The sequence below is a fragment of the Ranitomeya variabilis genome, chromosome 1, assembly GCF_051348905.1.
Source record: "Ranitomeya variabilis isolate aRanVar5 chromosome 1, aRanVar5.hap1, whole genome shotgun sequence".
In the NCBI taxonomy this organism is placed as follows: domain Eukaryota; kingdom Metazoa; phylum Chordata; class Amphibia; order Anura; family Dendrobatidae; genus Ranitomeya; species Ranitomeya variabilis.
The window spans coordinates 371,049,115-371,070,615 of record NC_135232.1 but is presented as its reverse complement, the minus strand read 5'-3'; the positions used below and the strand labels follow the sequence as shown (position 1 = coordinate 371,070,615).

At 41.8% G+C, this 21,501-nt stretch overlaps 1 protein-coding gene across 3 annotated transcripts in view; it reads left to right on the top strand.

The window, feature by feature from the left end:
* The window catches only part of LOC143760030 (transducin-like enhancer protein 4), a 174,821-nt gene that overhangs the window by 128,087 nt on the left and 25,233 nt on the right, over window positions 1-21,501 (top strand). For all 3 annotated transcript variants that reach the window (XM_077248999.1, XM_077249001.1, XM_077249000.1), the window contains 5 exons: window positions 2,370-2,499; window positions 2,721-2,911; window positions 5,233-5,309; window positions 5,970-6,219; window positions 10,006-10,253. In XM_077248999.1, coding sequence (XP_077105114.1) covers window positions 2,370-2,499; window positions 2,721-2,911; window positions 5,233-5,309; window positions 5,970-6,219; window positions 10,006-10,253 — 896 coding nt within the window. The remainder of the gene's footprint in view (window positions 1-2,369; window positions 2,500-2,720; window positions 2,912-5,232; window positions 5,310-5,969; window positions 6,220-10,005; window positions 10,254-21,501) is intronic.

Sequence of the window (21,501 nt, the reverse complement as noted above, 5' to 3'; positions counted from 1 at the left end):
TGGACTAGCTGTGAATCTCCTGACCTAAACTAACAGCCTCACGGGCATAAATGGGGTTGTTGCTTCAGGTAAGGAGACCCACAGCAGGTCCATGCATGGTTTATGTACACAGCATGAAATGTTTTTGTCTGAAATTGGCCTTAATAAGTTATCCCCTACTGATTGGGCATTTATTGATTGCTGGAAGTCAGAGCCATGTTTATAGGATCAGAGGGGTTCCATTGGTTTGAAGACCCCTGTCTATATGCAACAGTGGTCAATCCACGCACAGTAATCAATCGAACATTCGAGCCTACAGTAATCAATAAATTATTTCCCATCTTACCGTCTTGGTACAACCCCTTTAAACATTACAATTTGCCGTTTCTAAAGTTGACAATTATGTTTGCAATTTGTTTACTTGCACACATATAACCATTTTGTAACAACTTTTGGTAAAACTGTCACTTTGATAGTGATATACCAGAATGCCGGCTGATGTACAGCTTTCGTAAAGCGAACGTGACAGCCAGTATGGCTCTGTCTCCTTTTGTCACTATTGTATTCCAATATCTCTAAGTTAATGAGTTAGAATTTGCCCACCTTGGCTGCTTCTCTAACTTCGGCATTTTTATACACTCAAGTCATTAGACTAGAAACCATTTTACCACGTCTTTCGGATGAGCGCTAATAAGCATTGAATATCGGTGAGAGCTGTTGAGATGAGGAATCATGAAGTGACCCTTGCCAAGTGTAGGGACAGTCGCCCGGCTTTCATTAGGAGTAGTTGTAAATGTGTAATCATTATTCTATTTTCTTCCATATATTTGGGCCACTTCATAAATAAAGTCTGTCTTAGATGAATATGACTCTATATGCCATCCGGTTTGGTTAGGTCTGTCCATTCGAGATGTTCTTTGATAACGACTCTCTACTGTATTTAATAGAGGAGCAAGTGATTCCTTTTATTTACAGCTCCAATAGAAAAATAGTAAGGAGTCGTAATTGTGAAACAACCCTTTCAAAGAGCAACCGACGCTTACGATAAAATTGTATATATTTTTTCACCATGGGTAAATTCTGCTGTCCTCCTGCATCTCTGGGCTTTTTTTTTGCCTCTCCACTCTATAGAGATGGCCTCTGTTCCCTTTGTATAAATTTTATTCTTTGTAGGCAACTGGGTGTGGTTTTCATATCTTTTGAAGACTACACCCACTTGACTAGATTTGCATACAAAGAAGAGGGGACCACATCTCAGGGATGGAGAGGCACAGGAATAAAATGTTTACGGCAAATGATAGGCCTTCTTCAGAAGCGCTCGGTCAGTAGGATCAACCCTCCTAAGCCAGCTATATGGGCATGTAGGTCGTAAAAAGCTGATTAGAATATCTAGATATCTGTTTTTTTTTTCAGAGTAACGCACATTTTTCTTAATATGTAAATTAGCTGTTAAGATCTGTAGGACGGACTTGGTTCTCCATAGGAATCTGCCTCCGGAGCTTATTTTAAGTTAAAGGTGGCATGTGAAACATGTACTGATTGACAGTCTGCTCTCCTGAGTTACATGTCTCACATTGGTAACGCTACTTTTCATTTAAAATAAACTCTGGAGGCAGATTCTCTAGGAGATCTCAACAGTTCATTTACATATAAGAAAAATGTGGATTTCACTGGAATAAGACAACAGATCGCAGATATCAAGGTATCCTTTTATCCAGCTTCCTATGACCTACATGGCCATATAGACGGCTTAGGAGGGTTGATCCTACATTGCTGTATGAAAGTGTGGAATATAAATCATGCTTTGATGATTTACTGCCACTCTGCCCTTTTGAAGGAAATGTAGGGTGGTATTCCCTAAATCTCTTATTTGGGAAGCTTTACCCAGTACTTTAGAATAAAAACTCCATTTTGAAGCCACTGCTCCTGCTAGAAATGGCTTTTTCCTCTCTCACAAGCGATTCCCTACAGGTGTGTTTCCATTTCGGCTGCTCTGGTTACACACGTCTGCTGTACACTCCTATGTTATGAATAGATACTTGAAAGATATGATTGTGAAAGCACATATGTTATGACTCTTCCATTAGGGCTGTTGACTTTAGCAGGGTGAGTATTTGAGGTTTCCAGCAGAGTAAACCATAAAGTCAATAAGCTGTTTACTTTTGGGAGGATTCAAGTCATTTAGCATGTTGTATCCTTTGCTGCAGCCAGAGATTCTTTTTGTTAGTGGTTGTATAGTGCTGATGTAACTCTTACATGTTTGTTTTACGTAAAGACAGCCATATTTGCACTTTGGAATTCACATTGATTTTTCTTTTTATTCTTTTTTTTTTTTTTTTTTTTTAAAAAAAAAACCTTGTATCTCACCCTTAACATTCACCTCTTGAAAGAACGAGAAGTCTACAACTCCTGTTTCAAAATCTAACACACCCACTCCGCGAACTGATGCCCCCACACCTGGCAGCAACTCGACTGGTCTACGGCCTGTGCCTGGCAAGCCACCAGGAGTCGACCCATTAAGTAAGATGGATGTCGCTGTTTAATTGTTCTTTTTTTATTAAAAAAAATGTATTCTTGGCGGAAGACGGTTTTATTTCAGGATCACTTCTTTTTTTTCAATCTTATAGGGTGTGATAAAATGTGTAAAAATGTGAGATTAATAGGCAAATTATGAATAAATAGAAAGATATGAAGTGTACAACCTTAGTTATTTACTGGCTGCTTGTATCTATTCTTTACAGCCGGTCTTAGGACTCCAATGGCAGTCCCTTGTCCTTATCCAACCCCCTTTGGGATAGTTCCACATGCCGGAATGAATGGAGAACTGACCAGCCCAGGAGCAGCTTATGCCAGTCTACATAACATCTCCCCACAAATGAGCGCCGCTGCGGCCGCAGCAGCAGCTGCTGCAGCCTATGGGAGGTCTCCCGTGGTAAGAACTTTAATTACTACATTGTGATTTATTTTTTTTTGTATTTTATTCTAAACTTTCAATCTTCTCTGAAAGAAGGGAAATACAGTATGATAAATGGGAGGCCAAGACTGGCCATATTAGATAAGTATTGGCTGTACACTCTTATGGCTAACGACAATTTGTCTCTATTCACATTTATGCATGGCTTTGCTAAGCATGCATGGTTCTGACAAATAAACCGCCATCAGACTACTAGGACATTCTCTAAGAAGAGAACTGAAGTGAAAATCCTTATTTTCGCTAACTAGTGGGAGCACACAGTACTTGTTTGATAGTTGGCCAACTTCGCCAAAGTTGGTTGGCTAGCTTAATAATCTAGATGCAAGATCATGGACATGATAAATTGAGCGATGTTTCTCACCATATCGATATCTAGAATATTAGATATGTCATAGTATGTAGCTCTGAACAGTGCTAGTTAAGGCTTCAGTTTATGAATGGAGAAAAATGTAACAGCAGACAAAGGTTTTGTAGTAGTGGGGAACTGGAGTACAAAGTATGTTAGAAGTGTCTTCAACTTTGTATTCTAATCCCAAAATGTGTTATATTGTTATAATGGATTAAAAATAATCTGTCACCAGTTTAATGCGTCAGCTATATATTCCTTCATAAAAACTCACCCCACACCGCTGAGTGGCAAAATTCTGCCCATGCACAGTTTAGGAATGGGCTGTGTTAAATATCTCAATTTTTAAGAGCGCACTAGCAGAGCTGCAACAGGCTTAAGGGAACTTGTCACCCCCAAAATAGAAGGCGAGCTAAGCCCACCGGCATCAGGAGCTTATCTACAGCATTCTGGAATGCTGTGTAGATAAGCCCCCCGATGTATCCTGAAAGATGAGAAAAAGAGGTTAGATTATACTCACCCCGGGGCGGTCCCGCTGCAGTCCGGTCCGATGGGCGTCGCGGTCCGGGGCCTCCCATCTTCTTTCAATTATGTCTTCTTCTTGTCTTCACGCTACGGCGCAGCCGTACTTTCTGTGCCCTTTTGAGGGCAGAGCAAAGTACTGCAGTGCGCAGGCGCTGAGAAAGGTCAGAGAGGCCCGGCGCCTGCGCACTGCAGTACTTTGCTTTGCCTTCAACAGGGCAGACAGTACGCCTGCGCCGGAGCTACAGTGTGAAGACAAGAAGAGGACATCATCCTATGAAGATGGGAGGCCCTGGACCGCGACGCCCATCGGATCGGATCACCTGCCCAGGTGAGTATAATCTAACCTCTTTTTCTCATCTTTCAGGATACATCGGGAGCTTATCTACAGAAATACAGAATGCTGTAGATAAGCCCCTGATGCCGGTGGGCTTAGCTCAACTTCCGTTTTGGGGGTGACAGGTTCCCTGTACTGATTTAATCAAAATCGGTAGCCTATTATGTGATACTCCACTAGAATGTGTCTTTGCGTTTTATTCTTTCCTAAGATTGGGAAACAAAAACGGGTGATGGATTCCCTTTAAATTAGGACCTTCACATTAACTTTGTGTTTGGATATTACACAGAGACGTGCCTACTGTTTATTTTGAGGGTCATGCCGACAATGCAAATTTTGACATAAGACCTTTTGATCCATTCGGGTCATCAATTTTTGCGGTTTATGGCCTTCGGTGAGCAAAAGAAAGGATCGCAAAATTTCACAGAGATTTTTCAAGGAAAAAATATTTTGGAATGATAAGGAAAACATAATGTAGATCAACAATGTGTATAGATTTGTAAATATTATATGCATAATATATATATTGTGTGTGTGTGTGTAAGCAAATATATTTCTAAATGCGCTATTGACATGAAATTCTCACCAGATGTCGCTTTTGTGCAAAGTGTTAATTAAATTTCAGTAAGCAAGTACAGTACTTTTTCCCTGTGTCATTTCTCATTATTGCACAAGTTAATTTATGGACATCTATGGTTTGATATTTTTACCTGTGTGGATTGGATGGGTTGTTACCGACATCTGGTGAGAATTCCATATCAATGGCACCTTTTAGAAATATATTTACTTAGAAAATTGGTGACATGTTCAATACTTATTTCACCCTTTGCATGTCTGTGTGTGTGTATAACTATATAATATACCGTATATTTGTTTACTATTCCCTCTTCATTATAAAAAAACATCTCTCCCTATCTCACACTTTTTTTTTTTTTTCTTAAAGATAATTTTTTTTTATATATGAGGAAATTGAATCGTTAACATTCCTAAATGCTTACATACTGTCAGTTGTAGGAGCAGAGGTTTCCACTACATGACCTACAATTGTTCTTGTGTTTCCCAATTACTATTTAGGTTGGCTTTGACCCACATCATCACATGCGTGTTCCAGGAATCCCTCCAAACCTGACAGGCATCCCAGGTGGAAAGCCGTAAGTAGCATTTATTGGTTATCCCGCTGACAGATCAGATTTGCACTTACACTCCCTCTGTTTTTAGATCCAAGTGAAATGTCCAAGAGAATTATCTTTCTTGGGCGTTAAACTTTTGGTCGATTTGCTGATGGTTTATATGTATGTTTATAGAATGTGTCTTTTTAGCTGCGTTCATGGCTTATGGCACATACTATAGATGCTGTTTTATGTAGCTTTCAGAATACATTTTCATTGATAAATGCGTTGCAAACCCCAATTACCTTCTAAATCAAGGCACATGGAGGTTAAAGATTAACATTGGGGAGGAGTGGAGTAGGGAACTGATGAGTTGATAGGAACTTGTTCCTTAGCGCTCAAGAGGCAAGATAAAGACTAGTAAATTTTATTTTTGTACATCATGTTTTATTTATTTATTTTTTTAGTTGGTCTAGATTAATTTTTTTTCCTTATAAATGGTCAGATGAGCTATGCCGATTGCAATCAATACAATGCTTGAAGCGTTATTTTCCCCTCTTACATGAAAGGGTATTAGTTTTCTAGACTTGGATTTGTTTCTTTCATTCTGGCAGATTACAACTTAATGAAATTAGTTATAACTAAGAAAGCTTTACCTTCTGAATATTTTTGTACTTAAAATATATTTCTTTTTCTAATTAGTGCATATTCATTCCATGTAAGCGCTGACGGCCAGATGCAGCCGGTCCCATTCCCTCCTGATGCTCTGATTGGCCCCGGAATCCCTCGGCACGCGCGGCAGATAAACACACTAAATCACGGGGAAGTGGTTTGTGCAGTTACCATCAGCAACCCCACTAGACACGTGTACACCGGTGGAAAGGGATGTGTCAAGGTCTGGGACATTAGTCACCCTGGGAACAAAAGCCCGGTCTCTCAGCTGGACTGCTTGGTAGGCACCAATGGAGGATTTTATGAATTTTTTGCAATATTTGTTATATTGGATATACCAATGAACTGTCTTCACGTGTGATGATAAAAGTTTAAAGAAGCGCTCCCGCTAACATATTTATAGTATAAATGTGTGTGAGTGTGTTAATATACTCGCCTACCGCCGCTTTCTCTGGTGTCCAGCGCCATTCTTCTTCTCTTCTGAATGAGATCTCACACATAGCGTGTAGAATGATCCTGCAGGACTCATTTGTGGTGACGTCACTGAGAAGAGCAGAAGACCGGCACTGGACACCGGAGATCGGCAGTAAGTGAGTATATTAATACACTCTCTCTTCATTACATGCGCACACACACATTTAAACTTATAAAACTGTAAGTGGGAGTGCTTCTTTAACAGTCTAAGATGAGTCACTACATACACAGTAGAGAATATCTACTACTTGTTTTTGTACAGATAGCTACTGCTTGACTCTTTATTAAAGGGGGTCCGTCGGCAGGTTTTTGCTATTTAATCTGAGAGCAGCATTATATAGTACAGCAGACTCTGATTCTAGGGATGTGTCTCTTACTAAGCTGTGTTCTTTAGTTTCAGTGCAATCCGTACTTAATCACCAGGAGATTGACACTGCAGGACTACAGCTCCTGTGCCAGGAAGTCAGGCTAATCTATGTAACCCCGCCCCCACCGCTGCTTAGCAGCTTGTTGTCAATACACAGTGTATACAGGAAGCTGCCAGTCAGGGGTGGGGGTTATACACAGCCCAAATGTCATAGCTCTGCTACAGGAGACCATTCTATGAAAACTACACCAAGCAGTCCAGTAAGTATCCGGCTTTCTTGCCCTATGTTAAGCTGTTCTCAGATTATGTAGCAAAACCTTGCTTACGGATTCCCTTTAAGACATAGCTGTCAGTTTATACCCTCACTGCCTACATGCGTGTTCACATGTACCAGAATTCTTGCAGATTTTTGAAGGATCGTTCAGCTTTTTTTCTGCGCAGAAATTGACCTGCCGTGCAGATTTTTCTCACTGCATGGCATGTCCATTTATGTTGCAGCAAAATGTGGTTTCATTGGGAAACTTCGCCATCAAGTTCGATGGGTAAGTCCAAATCCTCCATAAAGCTAAAATCCTTCGTGCACACGTCTAGAGCAGATTTCCAGCAATGTTTCCGTGCTGGCTTACCGCTTTCTCGGGATAACCACAGGGGCCAGGAAGTACCGAGACGAGAGCGTTTTTTAATTGCTGCAGATGTCCTTAGGGAAATTGGCAACAAGATTAGCTCTATTTTCCTGAAGATGTTTGCCGATTTGCCGCAGAGTCTGATATGTGTGAACATAACTTCTAGGATGATAATCTCTGCCTCCTCTGTACATTATATGCAGCCATTATCAGAATAACATCTGTGTGATCAGCTAAACAAGCCACAAACTGTGCAAGGAAATGAATGCACGGAGAGCAGATTTCGATCACCGCTTAAGTAGATAAATCATGTAAATGAAATAAACTAGAAAATAGGGCAAATACAAAGACTAGGAAGAATTGTCATGCCTCGATAATTATACAACAAATTCTGTAGGTTCTGAACCGCATTCCAGAAGGATTTTTCAATTTTTTTGCACCACTTCATTATCCAGTCACACCAGCATTAGGAAAAGAGTTATAGTCCTGAATTACACCATTCATTATAACATATAATGTATTGAAAAACAGGGAAGAAGGTTCCAAGTGTAGGGCAATTGTGAACCAAAAAATGCAATTCTGCAATTTTTGAGGGTTTTTTATGGCATTCATTCTGTTTAAAAAAAAAATAAAAAAAATCACTCTGAAACCAGATTCTCTAGTCTCTAGGTCAATACAATTATAGTGATACCAAACTTGTAATGTGTGGGTGTATTTTTTTTTTCTTTTGTTTTTCGGGTGGTAGGGGGGTTTGGGAAAAAAAAATGTCAGAAGTTTGAGAGGAAAAAATACGGTGTTTTGTTTCTCTCCATTTTCCAACATCCATACCATTTTTATTCTTCCATCACTTCTTTTTTTTTTTTTTTGTTCTTTTTTTAACTTTCTTTTCCAGTCCCTTTAGGGGACATGAACCTACAACCATCCAATCACTTCTACTATATATGATATTGCAGTATACAGTGAAAACCTCTGCCTCATTTGAGTCTCAGCAGGTGGCTTAACATCATAGAAAAATCTTCTGCAAATATTGAGGTGTTGGCAGGAAAAATGCAGCATAAAATACATACTTTTGTTACGATTTTTGCATGTATTCACCCCATTCATTAGTATAGGGGAAATCTGCAGCAAAAACAAAGAATTGACATGCTGCACATGTAAATCTGCACGGAAACAAATAAGCAACATGTGCATGAGACTTGGTAATCTCATTCACGTTGCTGGTACTTAAAAATCCTTCCTTCAGGTTTTGTGACAAATCTGCACAGAAAATAAATGTGACAAAACTGCAACGTGTGCACAGACCCTAAGGCCCCTTTCACACATCCGTTTTTTGCTATCAGTCGCAATCCGTAGAATTTTGAAAAACAAATCAGTCGCCGAATCCGTTTTTTTTCTCATAGACTTGTATTAGCGACAGATTGCTAAGGATGGCCTTATGTTTCATCAGTCGTTCGCCGGATGCGTTGAAAATTGTTTATCCAGCGGACGGAGAAAATGGACAAAGTAACGTTTTTTGTGTGCGTTGAAAAAACAGACAGCGACGGATCCATCGCCATCCCTCGTTTGCTCGAATGGAAGCCTATGGGCGCCGGATCCTTCAGATGACAGAATCCGGTGACGGATTCCGTTGCATACTCCAATTTTTTTTAGGATCCAATTAGCCAGATCCGCTAGTCGGATCCAGCAAAAAAACGGATCCATCGCATCAGTTTTTCACAATCTGCGACTTATACTTCGACCCAACGGATTGTGACTGACGGCAAAAAACTGATGTGTGAAAGGGGCCTAACAGCCATAGGCGGAGCTGATGTACTGCCATGGCTGTTAAGTTACATGGCCGGCATCTGTGTTTATCTCCTGAACCCCCTCCACACGTGATCACCACTACAATCCCATACTTGCACGGGATATTGAGCTGAGCGGTTAAAGGTAATGAATGTATATGGTATTAAATTGAGATTCGTATGCAAACTCTTCTTTAAAAATAGAAGAAAATGCAACATTTGGAGATGTGCGGCGCAGTGATTAATAACTTATTTTGGCCTGGAGCCACAAATAGATGTTCTCTGGAGGGTGGTAACCTTCTATGTAGAACAAAATAATGCCATTAATTTACCATCCATCCTAGATTAATAGTGGGCTGTAAAATAGTGCAGACGATATTTTATCTATTAGCATATCGACTTCTGCACTGAACTATATATCATGTAGTGCCGGCATCGCAAAGTTTGGGTTGACTTTCCAGCCTCCGATTTTTGATGCTAATTAAGATGAATTATCTCACAACACAGAAGTTTAAGCACTTGCCTAATATCATGTAATTGTCTGGCATTACTCCACTTTATCATTGTCATAACTGCAAATGGCTCATTACAATCAGGAGGGATAGTTGGGTTCTCCGAGGTTTCCTGCGTAGAGGCTAACCTGTCGCCCATGTAAAATATATGTATATGTGCATGTGTGTGCGTTTTAATGATACAAAAGTAAAAGGGAAGGTTTCTGGAATGCTGCTGATTATCTGAGCAGTGAAGACACTTGTATGTGAAGCCGGCTCTGAAACACTTGCTCCGATTTGATCTGCCAATGGTTTTTGTCTCTGCAGAACAGAGATAACTACATCCGCTCCTGTAGATTACTCCCTGATGGGCGCACTCTGATTGTCGGAGGGGAAGCCAGCACGTTATCCATATGGGACCTGGCAGCTCCTACCCCACGTATAAAAGCAGAGCTCACATCATCTGCTCCCGCCTGCTATGCCCTGGCCATCAGCCCCGATTCCAAGGTCTGCTTCTCCTGCTGTAGTGATGGCAACATTGCCGTGTGGGACTTGCACAATCAGACCCTTGTAAGGTAGGTACATCGTTACTTGTCTGCACATGGGCACTCCATAAAAAACTATCATGTTTGCATTACTTCTCATATTTATTTTACTGGTGTTCCTCCGAACAGATACTCGTATGTGTATCTATTATTTAAAATGTCTGCAGCTCCATGATATCAAAGTCCATCTCCTTTTGTATCCGGAATTGCCCGTCACTATCTGTTGCATACTGCCGCTCAGTCTATCTGCTGCAAGAATCAGAGGACACGGCCGCTCTGGCATATTTCTTTGCATCTCAAGGTCAATACACTAGGCATTATCATCAAAGCACCTTATGCTGCTATCGAAGACCTTAACGGGGGCCGCAACCTGTTATCTATTGTCTGCCACATTTCATAGAAACATCGAGACTCCAGAACAGAGAGATCTCAAATATCTCAATGAACCTGATAAATATTGGCAAGCCCTGGATTGTGTAAGCTGTCATCTTAGTAGTATACGCTAGAAGAGTAGCTAAAGCCACAGTGCAAAAGAATCCAAATAGGAAAAATGTTGCTTCCTCTAATGTAGAAGCTGTGGGTGATATTTGGATAGTAACTGTATTATCTAAACTAAATGGGTTGTCCCCTACTAGGACAACCCCTTCTTGATCACTGTTTGGCCACCATAAAATAATAAAGCTTATACTCTCCTTCTGTACCCCCTTGTGCTATTATCTCATCGTTTGTACTGATCTACTATATCAGTATTGGCCGCCTGTGCACTCTGTTATCAGCACATTAGCATGGGAGTAGTAATAAAAGTGATCACAATGGGCTCCCAGAACATGATTTTGCTTCCTGGAACAGTACAACTGGTTGGGCAGGACTTTTACCCAGGATCATAGACTGTGATTTTACTAATTTTAATAACCAGAATCATTGCTTTACAATCCATAAAAGTCTTCTCTTGACACGCTTGTCAATAGATGGGTTGTGGGTTTTTTTTTCATTTCCCACCCACTCTGTACTTTGTGGCTTTCTGCCTTGTAATCTTCAGAGTTGCAAATCAATGAACCTCACAATAAGACAGAACGTTCAAAGCCCAAAATGCTATCACCTGATGAAATGGCTGATTTTGTCTCTTTCATGCTATGATTGCCCTTAGTGATCAGTAATACCGGGGTGAAGGGAAGATTACACGGTGCCTGATTAGTGGAGACTTCTCTCCTAATACTGATGGCTCAGACACTTTGGTTAAAACGTTGCAGTAAAGAATTGTAAGGACGACCCCGAACAATATACTCAATTAATGTAGAGTGGGCATTCATGCTAAAGGGGAATTTATTCTACGATTTGCGTGAGGTTTGTGGCATTGAAAAATCTCTAATTATGCTTGTGACTTTTCACTTTTAGCGCCACATATAATTGGCTAGAAAAGTGGCCTTGATTTAATTGGCACATGGAGGGGTCATCAATGGTCCGCAGATTTATTAAGTTTAAGATCAGAAAATAATGCGCTCGTAGCCGGACTAGATTTTTTTTTTTCTGTCTTTATAACTCAAGGTTCTCTGAATTTCTTAGACATGCAAAATGTAAGAAAAATGTGGTGCTGTTCACCTGAACGATCTATAGTTTTAATGTCCCCATACACATTACATCATAATTGTAGATTTCGGCAGAACTTGGCTAACGTGCCTGCTTACACTCATACAAGTCTTTGAGGGGTTGTCTGACAAGTGACTAAATTGTCTGATACATGCCGGTCCTACTTTTAGGACTAATACCTGTCTCTAGAATGGGATTCCCCTGTTTCGGCTAGTGTCTGATCATCAGTGACTGGCAAGTTGGTGTCACGTGCACCTCCATTCGTTTTGAATAAAGCGCATGAATATTTTCTCGGATGTATGTATTCAGAACTCCTATAACAGGGACTAGAGAGAGCAGGCGCATGTGACGCCACTAGTGATGAGCGAATATGCTCGTTACTCAAGATTTCCCGAGCACTCTCGGGTGTCCTCCTAGTGTTTTTTAGTGCTCGGAGATTCAGTTTTCCTCACCGCAGCTGAATGATTTACACCTCTTAGCCAGCTTGATTACAAGCTGTACTTATGCTGGCTAACAGATGTAAATCATTCAGCTGCGGCGATGAAAACTAAATCTCTGAGCACTAAAAAATACTCGGAGGTCACCCGAGCATGCTCAAGAAATCTCTCCTCACTGGTATTCAGATGCCGGGGGATTGGGATCTCCCTTTCAGAGCGTAATTGTCATTTTGTATTATAGGCACTGCATAGTACTGCTGATCTGTGGGGGACTAGGTCCAGAGCTCAGAAGTGTTCAGCCCCGGTATGAACTACACTAACAAAATGGGGTCCAGTCTCAGTATTAAGTCTGAGTGTGTATATCCACTCTTGCCACTCTCTCTTTCTACCATGCCCGCAGTTCATGCAGCAGCTGTGACCTTCAGATCTATGTTTTGTTTGATCGGTGGGAGTCTAATGACCCAAACCCTCACAACTCAAAAACATTGTCCCTTGCCTATAAGTAAACCACACCTTTTATAAAATGACAGTAGGTTCCGCTGATGGAGATCTTGTGGATGGTGCCTTATAAGTGTCTCTTGGTGGAAAGCCCTTTCAGAATCTACCACAATGTGGTTATTCTTATAAGCAGACAAGATGTTATAATGTTTATTTTAGCATGCATTTCTAGATTGGAGTCCTAAGTTTACATACATTTAAGTAGTAATTAAGTCATATTATTGCCCGTCACAGATTTGAGGTCCACAATCTGTTTTTAGAAAGTTATTTTGGATGTCTGACATGAGCAATTTTATCCCCAAAAAAAAGTTAACCGATCATTTCATTTTTACTTCAGTGTATCAAAATTTGAGTCGATCAAAAGTTTACATACACCAATGTCTTTAAATAACTTGGAAAGTTCCAGAAAACAGTACTATGGAATTGGAAGCTTCTGATTGGCTAATTAATTTCACTGGCTGAAGTCTACATATGGCAATATTTTAAGTCCTAATTGCCGACTTACTTACTTGACATCATGTGAAAAGCAAAATAATTCAGCCAAGACAGCGGAAAATGAATTGTGGACTATTAAGTCTAGTACCTCCTTGTGACTAAATTCCTGAAGGTATCATGTCCATCTATTCAAATGATCTTCAAGGAGCAGACAGCCATCATATCATTCAGGAAGGAGACTTTGTCACATACAAATGAGCATATTGTGGTGCAAAAAATGCAAATCAAAAATGTAAAATAAACCACCTTGTGAAGATGTGGGTAAAAGGTGTGAAAGTATCAATATCAACAGTAAAACTTGTCCTCTATCTACAAGGCCTGGAAGGCTATTCAGCAAGGAAGAAGCCACCGCTCCAAAACCACCATAAAAAGCCTGGTTACAGCAACTCCACATGGGGACGCAGATCTTACTTTTTGGTGAAATCAAGTCACCAGGCAGCTGGGGTAAATCTTGGCACAATTGAGACTTCCAAATGGACATACTTCCAAAGAGATGGCAAAGTGGCTTGAGGGCAACAAAGTGAAGCTCATTACAAAGCCCTGATTTCATATAAGATTTATGGGCGCCACTGAAAAAGCGTGTGAGAGAAAAGGGGTCTACAAACATCAGTTTCACCGTTTTTTTGTTTTTTTTTCCCCAGAAGAAATGGTTTAGTATTCCAGCAACTTATCGTGGAAAGCAAGGCTACCAAATTCTTCTGTGAATTTCTGAGTCACATTAAATCAAATGAAAGAAATAGAACCTGAAATAAATGATTGCCTGTAGTAATATTTTCTCATTGTCGAAATATAGTAGTGACCCTTACTGACCTCTGAGAGGGAATTTGTGTTAGGCTTTAAAGTCAGGAAGTGTCATTAATGAATGTAGTTGGGGTGTATGTGAACTTACGACTTAAGCTGTATACGCTCCTTTATGGGACACAATACATTTATTAGATTTTGTTTTAAGTGCTTTTCCAGTGCAATGTATGATGGTACACTCCCTAATATAGGTGGCTCAGCCCAAATGTTGGCGCCAGGTCTTGCGTAGATCACCATTTCCCGTTCACACAATAATCATAGAACTGGCATCTAGGAATGGTTACGTTGTGCTCAAAATAAAGAGGCGTGCTGAGAGATTTATGATGTCGGGAGGATATCATGCTTTGATATAGCTAATCCCACAAGCTCCTGGATGTTCTAGGTCAGCACAAACCTGTTTTTCTTTTTTTTTTTTTTACTTCATCATCTTTTGATGCCCTTGCTGATAGCAGGGAAGAAAAACTGGTTTTCAACTATTTCGAGAAAAAAAAACTATTTCGAAGGCGCTTCTGAAACCTACTCAATTTTGTTCTTGGTTCAGAAAGAAATGAAAAAGCTATGCCCTCTGTTAATATGGAGGTCCATGTTCTAGTCTTTTATTTAGAGGTTATTGTTTAACTAGGTCCATGGGCTGTTAGGCTTGTGTTGCACTGACGCCATCGACTTAATGTGACCTGGGCACATTAGCCTTAATTGGTAAGTGGCTTTACTTGCTGGAGGTTTGTTTGGGTTTTAACTAAACTGCCATGAAATTAGATCTCATGGTAATGGATCCCATGTCCCTTTCTATTTATAAGCCATTTGTGGGTCAATATGTAAGATAATGATTTTATCCCAGTTATTGCTCTTTTTTTTCCACCCTTCAACTCATGGTAGATGTGATGGGGTTAATCACCATGGATGATACTGTGATCCAGATTGTCCTGTCCTCATACCGTTCTCTGTCACTATGTTGCAGTTGTATATTTATATATTTCACAGCTCTGTGGTTGAGTTATACACGCTCATGTTGTTTTCAGGAATTCCCCTCCAGTCACTTCTGTTTGTAACACCACAGTATCTAGTAACAATGATTTAAGGCCGCCGCTGGCAGAGTATCAAGCTGTCGGTGTGTGTACACAACCCACAGAGGTTCTGGTGGATACCGGGTGTATATATGCGTGATGATGGGTCTGGCTGAATTCTAAGAAAACGTATGTCCTCTAGTGATAATGAAAAGTACGATTTGGTTACGTTTTTTTATATTATTCAGATAAGTTCAGTTGCGTAATTTTCTAGACAATTTTCTTAACTGGAAATCCTTTAATCTGAAATCATTGAACTGGAAATGGTACATTGAATCATAAAAGATCTGTCAAACTAGTGAACTCAACTTCTTGCTCAGCCATGACATCTCCACAGAGAGATGTCTGCCTGCTGCAGTCAATCACTGTCTGCAGCATGTCACACTTGCAGCCAGTGATTGACTGCCAAGGTCCCTGTATAAGTAGGGAAGGACTCGGGCCTTGGTAGCATCAACAAGGTGGCAGGGGCTTGCTGAGGTGGGTATTTTTTATTTTTTTTTTATAACCTATACTGACAATATGTTAAAAAAAAAACCTAACAACCCCTTGAAAAGAAAATCTAAAGAACACTTTTCCAGTGTTTTTATTTTGTAAAATTTTCTGCAGCAAAGAGCAGCAGATGAAGTGGGATTTAGCCAAGGCAGTGCTTTATAGTACCTACAGCCGGTTTTCTTGCAGCCAGAGGCTGTTTTCCGACATTTAGGCTCTGATTCATTAGAGGGAATCTGTCACCACATTTGACTTATTTCAATTATTAATATGGGCATACAGGTTATAGACTGCTGAAAAGTCATCATCCAAGGTATCAGATGCCTGTAGATAAATCATCTCTTATCACTTTATGTAAATGACCTCTTCTAGGCTCTGGGACAGATGGTGCCTGGAGATAACTCTGCCTCCAGAGCTTATATTACATAAAGGGGGAAGTTACCAATATGATGCATAATGGCTGCTCTCCTGATGTCACTGCATAAGCGGTGTGCGATTATCACTGACACATCTGCAGGTTCCTCTCGGCTTTTATCTCACAGGCAGACAAGGTTGTAATATTGTTACAATGCAGCAGAGCTCAGAGAGCTGAAAAAAATGCTACTGCAAAATGACAGTTAATTTCTCCTGTTCTGTGTTAGTTACCTGTCTCGTACTGGTAACCAGGGCCGAACTTAGCCCAAAAGGCGCCCTGTGCGAGACTGCAGGACGGCGCCCCCCCCCCCCCCTCCAAACTTTGAAAGAAAACAATAACTCTTTAATATTCACAACAACACGTTTACTTAGAAAACTTGTGTTTCCCTGCAAAACACTTGAAGAAACACTAATATTGCAATAACGGGAATTATAAAGTGCTTTAAAGCGGACCAAAAGGAAAAAATGACGCTTGGTCCAAAGCCATATGGGCTGACAGCCAATCAGAGTGCAGAGCGGCGGCCTGCAAGGCCAAACACCGCCACACCATGACCAGATGACATATTACCACCACAGTGATCGAATAATATCAAATACAAGGAACGAATACCACAACATCATGACCAGACCACATATTACCACCACATAGTGACTGAATACTACAATACTGATCAATAATAAAAAAAACCACAATACTATCACCATAAGTGCCATTATACACAGGAGATCTGTACTTAGTATGCAGCGTCTGTGTATAGGTAATACAGTGATCACCGGTGACATACACAGGACCTCAGTATATAGTATACAGTGTATAGTGTCAGTGTATAGGTAACACACTGACTCACCAGTGACATCTCTAGGTGAAGTCCTTCATCTTTCATCCCGCACAGACCGCCATCACTTCATCCAGCCAGGACTCGTCTCTGCAGGAAATAACACAGTTATCTCGAGTTCCACTTGCAGAACACATTACTTAATTTTCCCAACTTCTACATTACACCACATGAAGAAGGCGACATAGTGTCACTCTACACAGTAATAGGACCGCCCCTCCATTTAAAACAGTATACTCAAAAAATAAAATAAATACATCACTGCAGTAATAATATCCCTTAATTAGCCCCTATGGTAATAATATTCGCCATCCTGGCCCCCGTGTGTCTCATTCCTGGCGTCAGCCATATATTCTCCCATCCTGCCCTAATGAGTATCTATCCTGCCCCATATGATCTTCCCATCCTGCCCCATCTGTCTCCATCGTATCCATCCTGCCCCATCTGTCTCCAATCCTGCCTCCAGTGTCTCCAGTCATGACGCCATGTCTGTCATCCTGCCCCGTGTCTCCATTCTGCCCCTGTGTCAAGCATTCTGCCCGTGTCCAGCATTCTGCACCAGTGTCCAGCATTCTGCACCAGTGTCCAGCATTCTGCACCAGTGTCCAGCTTTCTGCCCCGTGTCCAGCTTTCTGCCCCCGTGTCCAGCTTTCTGCCCCCGTGTCCAGCGTTCTGCCCCAATGTCCAGCGTTCTGCCCCCGTGTCCAGCTTTCTGCCCCAGTGTCCAGCTTTCTGCCCCAGTGTCCAGCTTTCTGCCCCAGTGTCCAGCTTTCTGCCCCAGTGTCCAGCTTTCTGCCCCAGTGTCCAGCTTTCTGCCCCAGTGTCCAGCTTTCTGCCCCAGTGTCCAGCTTTCTGCCCCAGTGTCCAGCTTTCTGCCCCAGTGTCCAGCGTTCTGCCTCCCTGTGTCCAGCTTTCTGCCCCAGTGTCCAGCGTTCTGCCTCCCTGTGTCCAGCTTTCTGCCCTGCCCCCCCCCTCCCGATCGCCGCTCTCAATAATAATTAAAAAAAAAAACCAAGTTCTTCTTACCTGACCGCGATCCTGCTCTATCTGCTTATCGGTGGGGGCGGCCATCTTCCTGAGGCCGCGCGTGCGCAGGTGGAGTGCTCTGCTGCCCGGGGCTTCAGGAAAATGGCTGCGGGATGCCGCGCATGCGCAGATGGAGATCGCGGCGGCCATTTTTCTGAAGCCGAGAAGCGAACAGCCAGGTAAATTCTGCACCGCCGGCGACCCGCCCCCCCGCATTGTGCCGCCCCCCGCATTGTGCCGCCCCCTTCCTACGCCACTGCCAGGGGGGGCCCGATGACCGGGGGCGTGGTAACTGGAACGCTGGCAGATGGAAATTTTAGAAAACGGCTGCCCCGTACCGGGTCGTACCGGCTGAATCCCACCCCTGATTTTGATGTAATGTGACATTAATCTGCTGAGCTCAATAAATGCGCCCCTTGTATGCTAACGAGCCTTGGCGCCCTGTGCGGCCGCACAGGTCGCACAGGGCAAAGGCCGGCCCTGCTGGTAACTCCCCCTTATATGTAAAATAAGCTATGGAGGCAGAGTTATCTTCCAGACGACATCCTCCTCATACTCTGAAAGAGGTCATTTATATAAAGTGATGAAAGATTTCTCAACAACAAGGCATCTGATATGAGACACGCAGCTAGGTATTTTTTTCAGCTCTTCATAACCTGCATTCCCATATTAATAGTTTAGATAGGTCAAATGTGATAAGATTCCCTTTAAACCTGGCATTTTAGATTCCAGTCTTAACCCTTACAACCTTGAACATATGGATACGTCCAGGTCAGTAGGTGCTTACTGACCTTAGGCGTATATATACGTCCTCGCGCTTTTGCGCACATAAGGGCTGTGCATGAGCGATTGCTGCTGGGTGTCAGCTGATTCTGCCCGCACCACTCCCGGCGGTTTAACCTTCTAAATGCTGCGATCGCTAGTGATCGCAGCATTTAGAAGGCAGGGTGAGAGCCCCCTCAGCCTTTTCGATTCTCGCCTCTGCGACGTCATCGAGGGGGCCAGATTGTTGCCATGGTGACCTGATGTCGTTAAGACGACATCCTGGTCACCAAGCTTTAGCAAACTTGTTAAATCTTGCTTGGTGCATGATCTAACAAGTTTGTGTGAGAGCAGACTGTCAGTTCTAATGCAATGCAATGCACAAAGTGAAAGTCCTATAGAGAGACTATGTAAAAAAGAAAAAAAAGATTTTTTAAAAATCCCATAAATTAAATATTGGGGAAAAAAGTTACTCATTTGGTATTGCCACGTCCAGAACGGCCAAACTTATAAAACTGTCCCACCAGTTAACCCCTTCAGTGAACTCCATAAACAAATTATAAGCGAGGCAAAAAATGATGCTTTTTTCATCATACCGCCGAACAAAAAGTGGAATAAAACGCTATCAAAAGGACAAATGTAAATAAAAATGGTATAGCTGAAAACGTCATCTTGTGCTGCAAAAAAACAAGCCACCACACAGCTCTCAGCAGAAAAATAAGTTATAGCTCTCCGAATAAAGTGATGCAAAAATATTTTTTTTTTTAGAAAAGCTCCAAAACAAAAAAAATATATAAATGTGGTATGACTGTAATCGTTCTGACCTGAAAAATAAAGCTACCTTATCAATTTTACCACATGTGGAATGGCATAAAAATAAACCAAAAAAAAAAAAAAGTTACTGAATTGTTGGATTTATTTTCTTTCTAGCTCCCAAAAATCGGAATAGAAAGCGATTTAAAAAATGTCATGTACCCGAAAATGGACCCAATAAAAACATCAACTTGTCCCGCAGAGCCCCAGTGTGCCTAAACCACATTTAGCATCAACATATTTGGCATTTTTGTAGTGATGAGAGCCTGCCTAATTTACGGGTGCATGGGCTCCACAAGCATGAGCTGGGCACAATGTACTGGGCACTAGAGTGGCAGTTTGCAATTTTTACCCACCAACATCCACTGCTGCCGGTTTGTGGAAAACGCCCATGGAGTCAAAATCCTCACTACACCTATAGATAATTTCCAAAATATGGTCACTTGAAGGGGGATTATGCCCTTGTAGCACTTACCTTCTAAGATTTGCACTGTGCCTCAAAAGTAATTTTCAACCAGATATGGGGTATATGCACACTTAGGAGAAATTGCACAGCAAAATTTGGGGAAAAAATTGGGGCTAAATAACATTTATGTGGGATTTTTTTTTTTTTTTTTCATTTTCACAGGTCAACATTGTAAGAGTCTGGGAAGCACCTGTGGGTTCAAGGTGCTCGCCACACATTGAGATAAATTCCTTGAGGGGTGTAGTTTCCAAAATGGGGTCACTTGTGGGGGTTTTCCTCAGTTAAGGCAGGTCAGGGGCTCTCCAAATGCAACATGGCCTCCCCTAATTATTCCATCAAATTTTACTATCAAAAACATTAAATAGCTCTCCTTCCCTTCCAAGCTCTGCTTTGTGCCCAAACAGTGGTTTTCCCCCACATATGGGGTATCTGCATGCTCAGGAGATATTGCGCACCATATTTAGGTTTCATCTTTTCCTGTTACCCTTCGAAAATAAAAATTCTTCAACGGTGGTCCTCAGGTCATTGAGGTTCTGTGGTACACAGTTAACAAGCCTCAGCTGATTCCATAGAAAACCTATGGGATTCAGGTGTGGAGAAAGTGTACTCCATTTACATCCAGTCTCCAGCACCCGTTCCTTAAGAATGCAACCTGTGAGCTGGGGCATTGATGACAGTGAAGATGAAATTAGACCTGCATTGTTCATGCAGAGGCACAATGACTGGATTAATGATGTTATTCAAGTAGTAGAGCCTTGTCCCAGTAGCATTCACAAAGTGTAAGGGTACCGTCACACAGTGGCACTTTTGTCGCTACGACGGCACGATCCGTGACGTTCCAGCGATATCCATACGATATCGCTGTGTCTGACACGCAGCAGCGATCAGGGACCCCGCTGAGAATCGTACGTCGTAGCAGATCGTTTGGAACTTTCTTTCATCGCTGGATCTCCCGCTGTCATCGCTGGATCGGTGTGTGTGTGACACCGATCCAGCCATGCGTTCGCTTGTAACCAGGGTAAACATCGGGTTACTAAGCGCAGGGCCGCGCTTAGTAACCCGATGTTTACCCTGGTTACCATCGTAAATGTAAAAAAAAAAAAAAAAACGTACATACTCACATTCCGGTGTCCGTCAGGTCCCTAGCCGTCTGCTTCCCGCACTGACTGAGTGCCGGCCGTAAAGTGAAAGCAGAGCACAGCGGTGACGTCAAGTCAAATGTAAAGAGATCGACACATAACATTCACCTGAAAAGATTAAAGTGCATTATACGTAGGTTCAACCTGAAACTTTTCCATTACTCTCAAAAGCCAAATATCTTTAACTTTGAAAATCTGCTTGCCAATGACAAAGTGACATGTTTATAGTGGACCCTACACTAAGCAGACTTCTCCTGAACTCCTCAAGAATGAATTCTGATCCAGTTGTGGTCTGCTCTCATTAAAAGCAGTCTAAGACAGATAGGAGGAATGCCTGGCCAAAATGAAGGCAGCTCCCAATGTACAATCCAAAAAAAAGCAAGTGAAGGACCTAAAGACATAGCAGAAAATGTAAGAGACCTGGGTCCTTTCTGTTGTTTTAAGAGCCTGA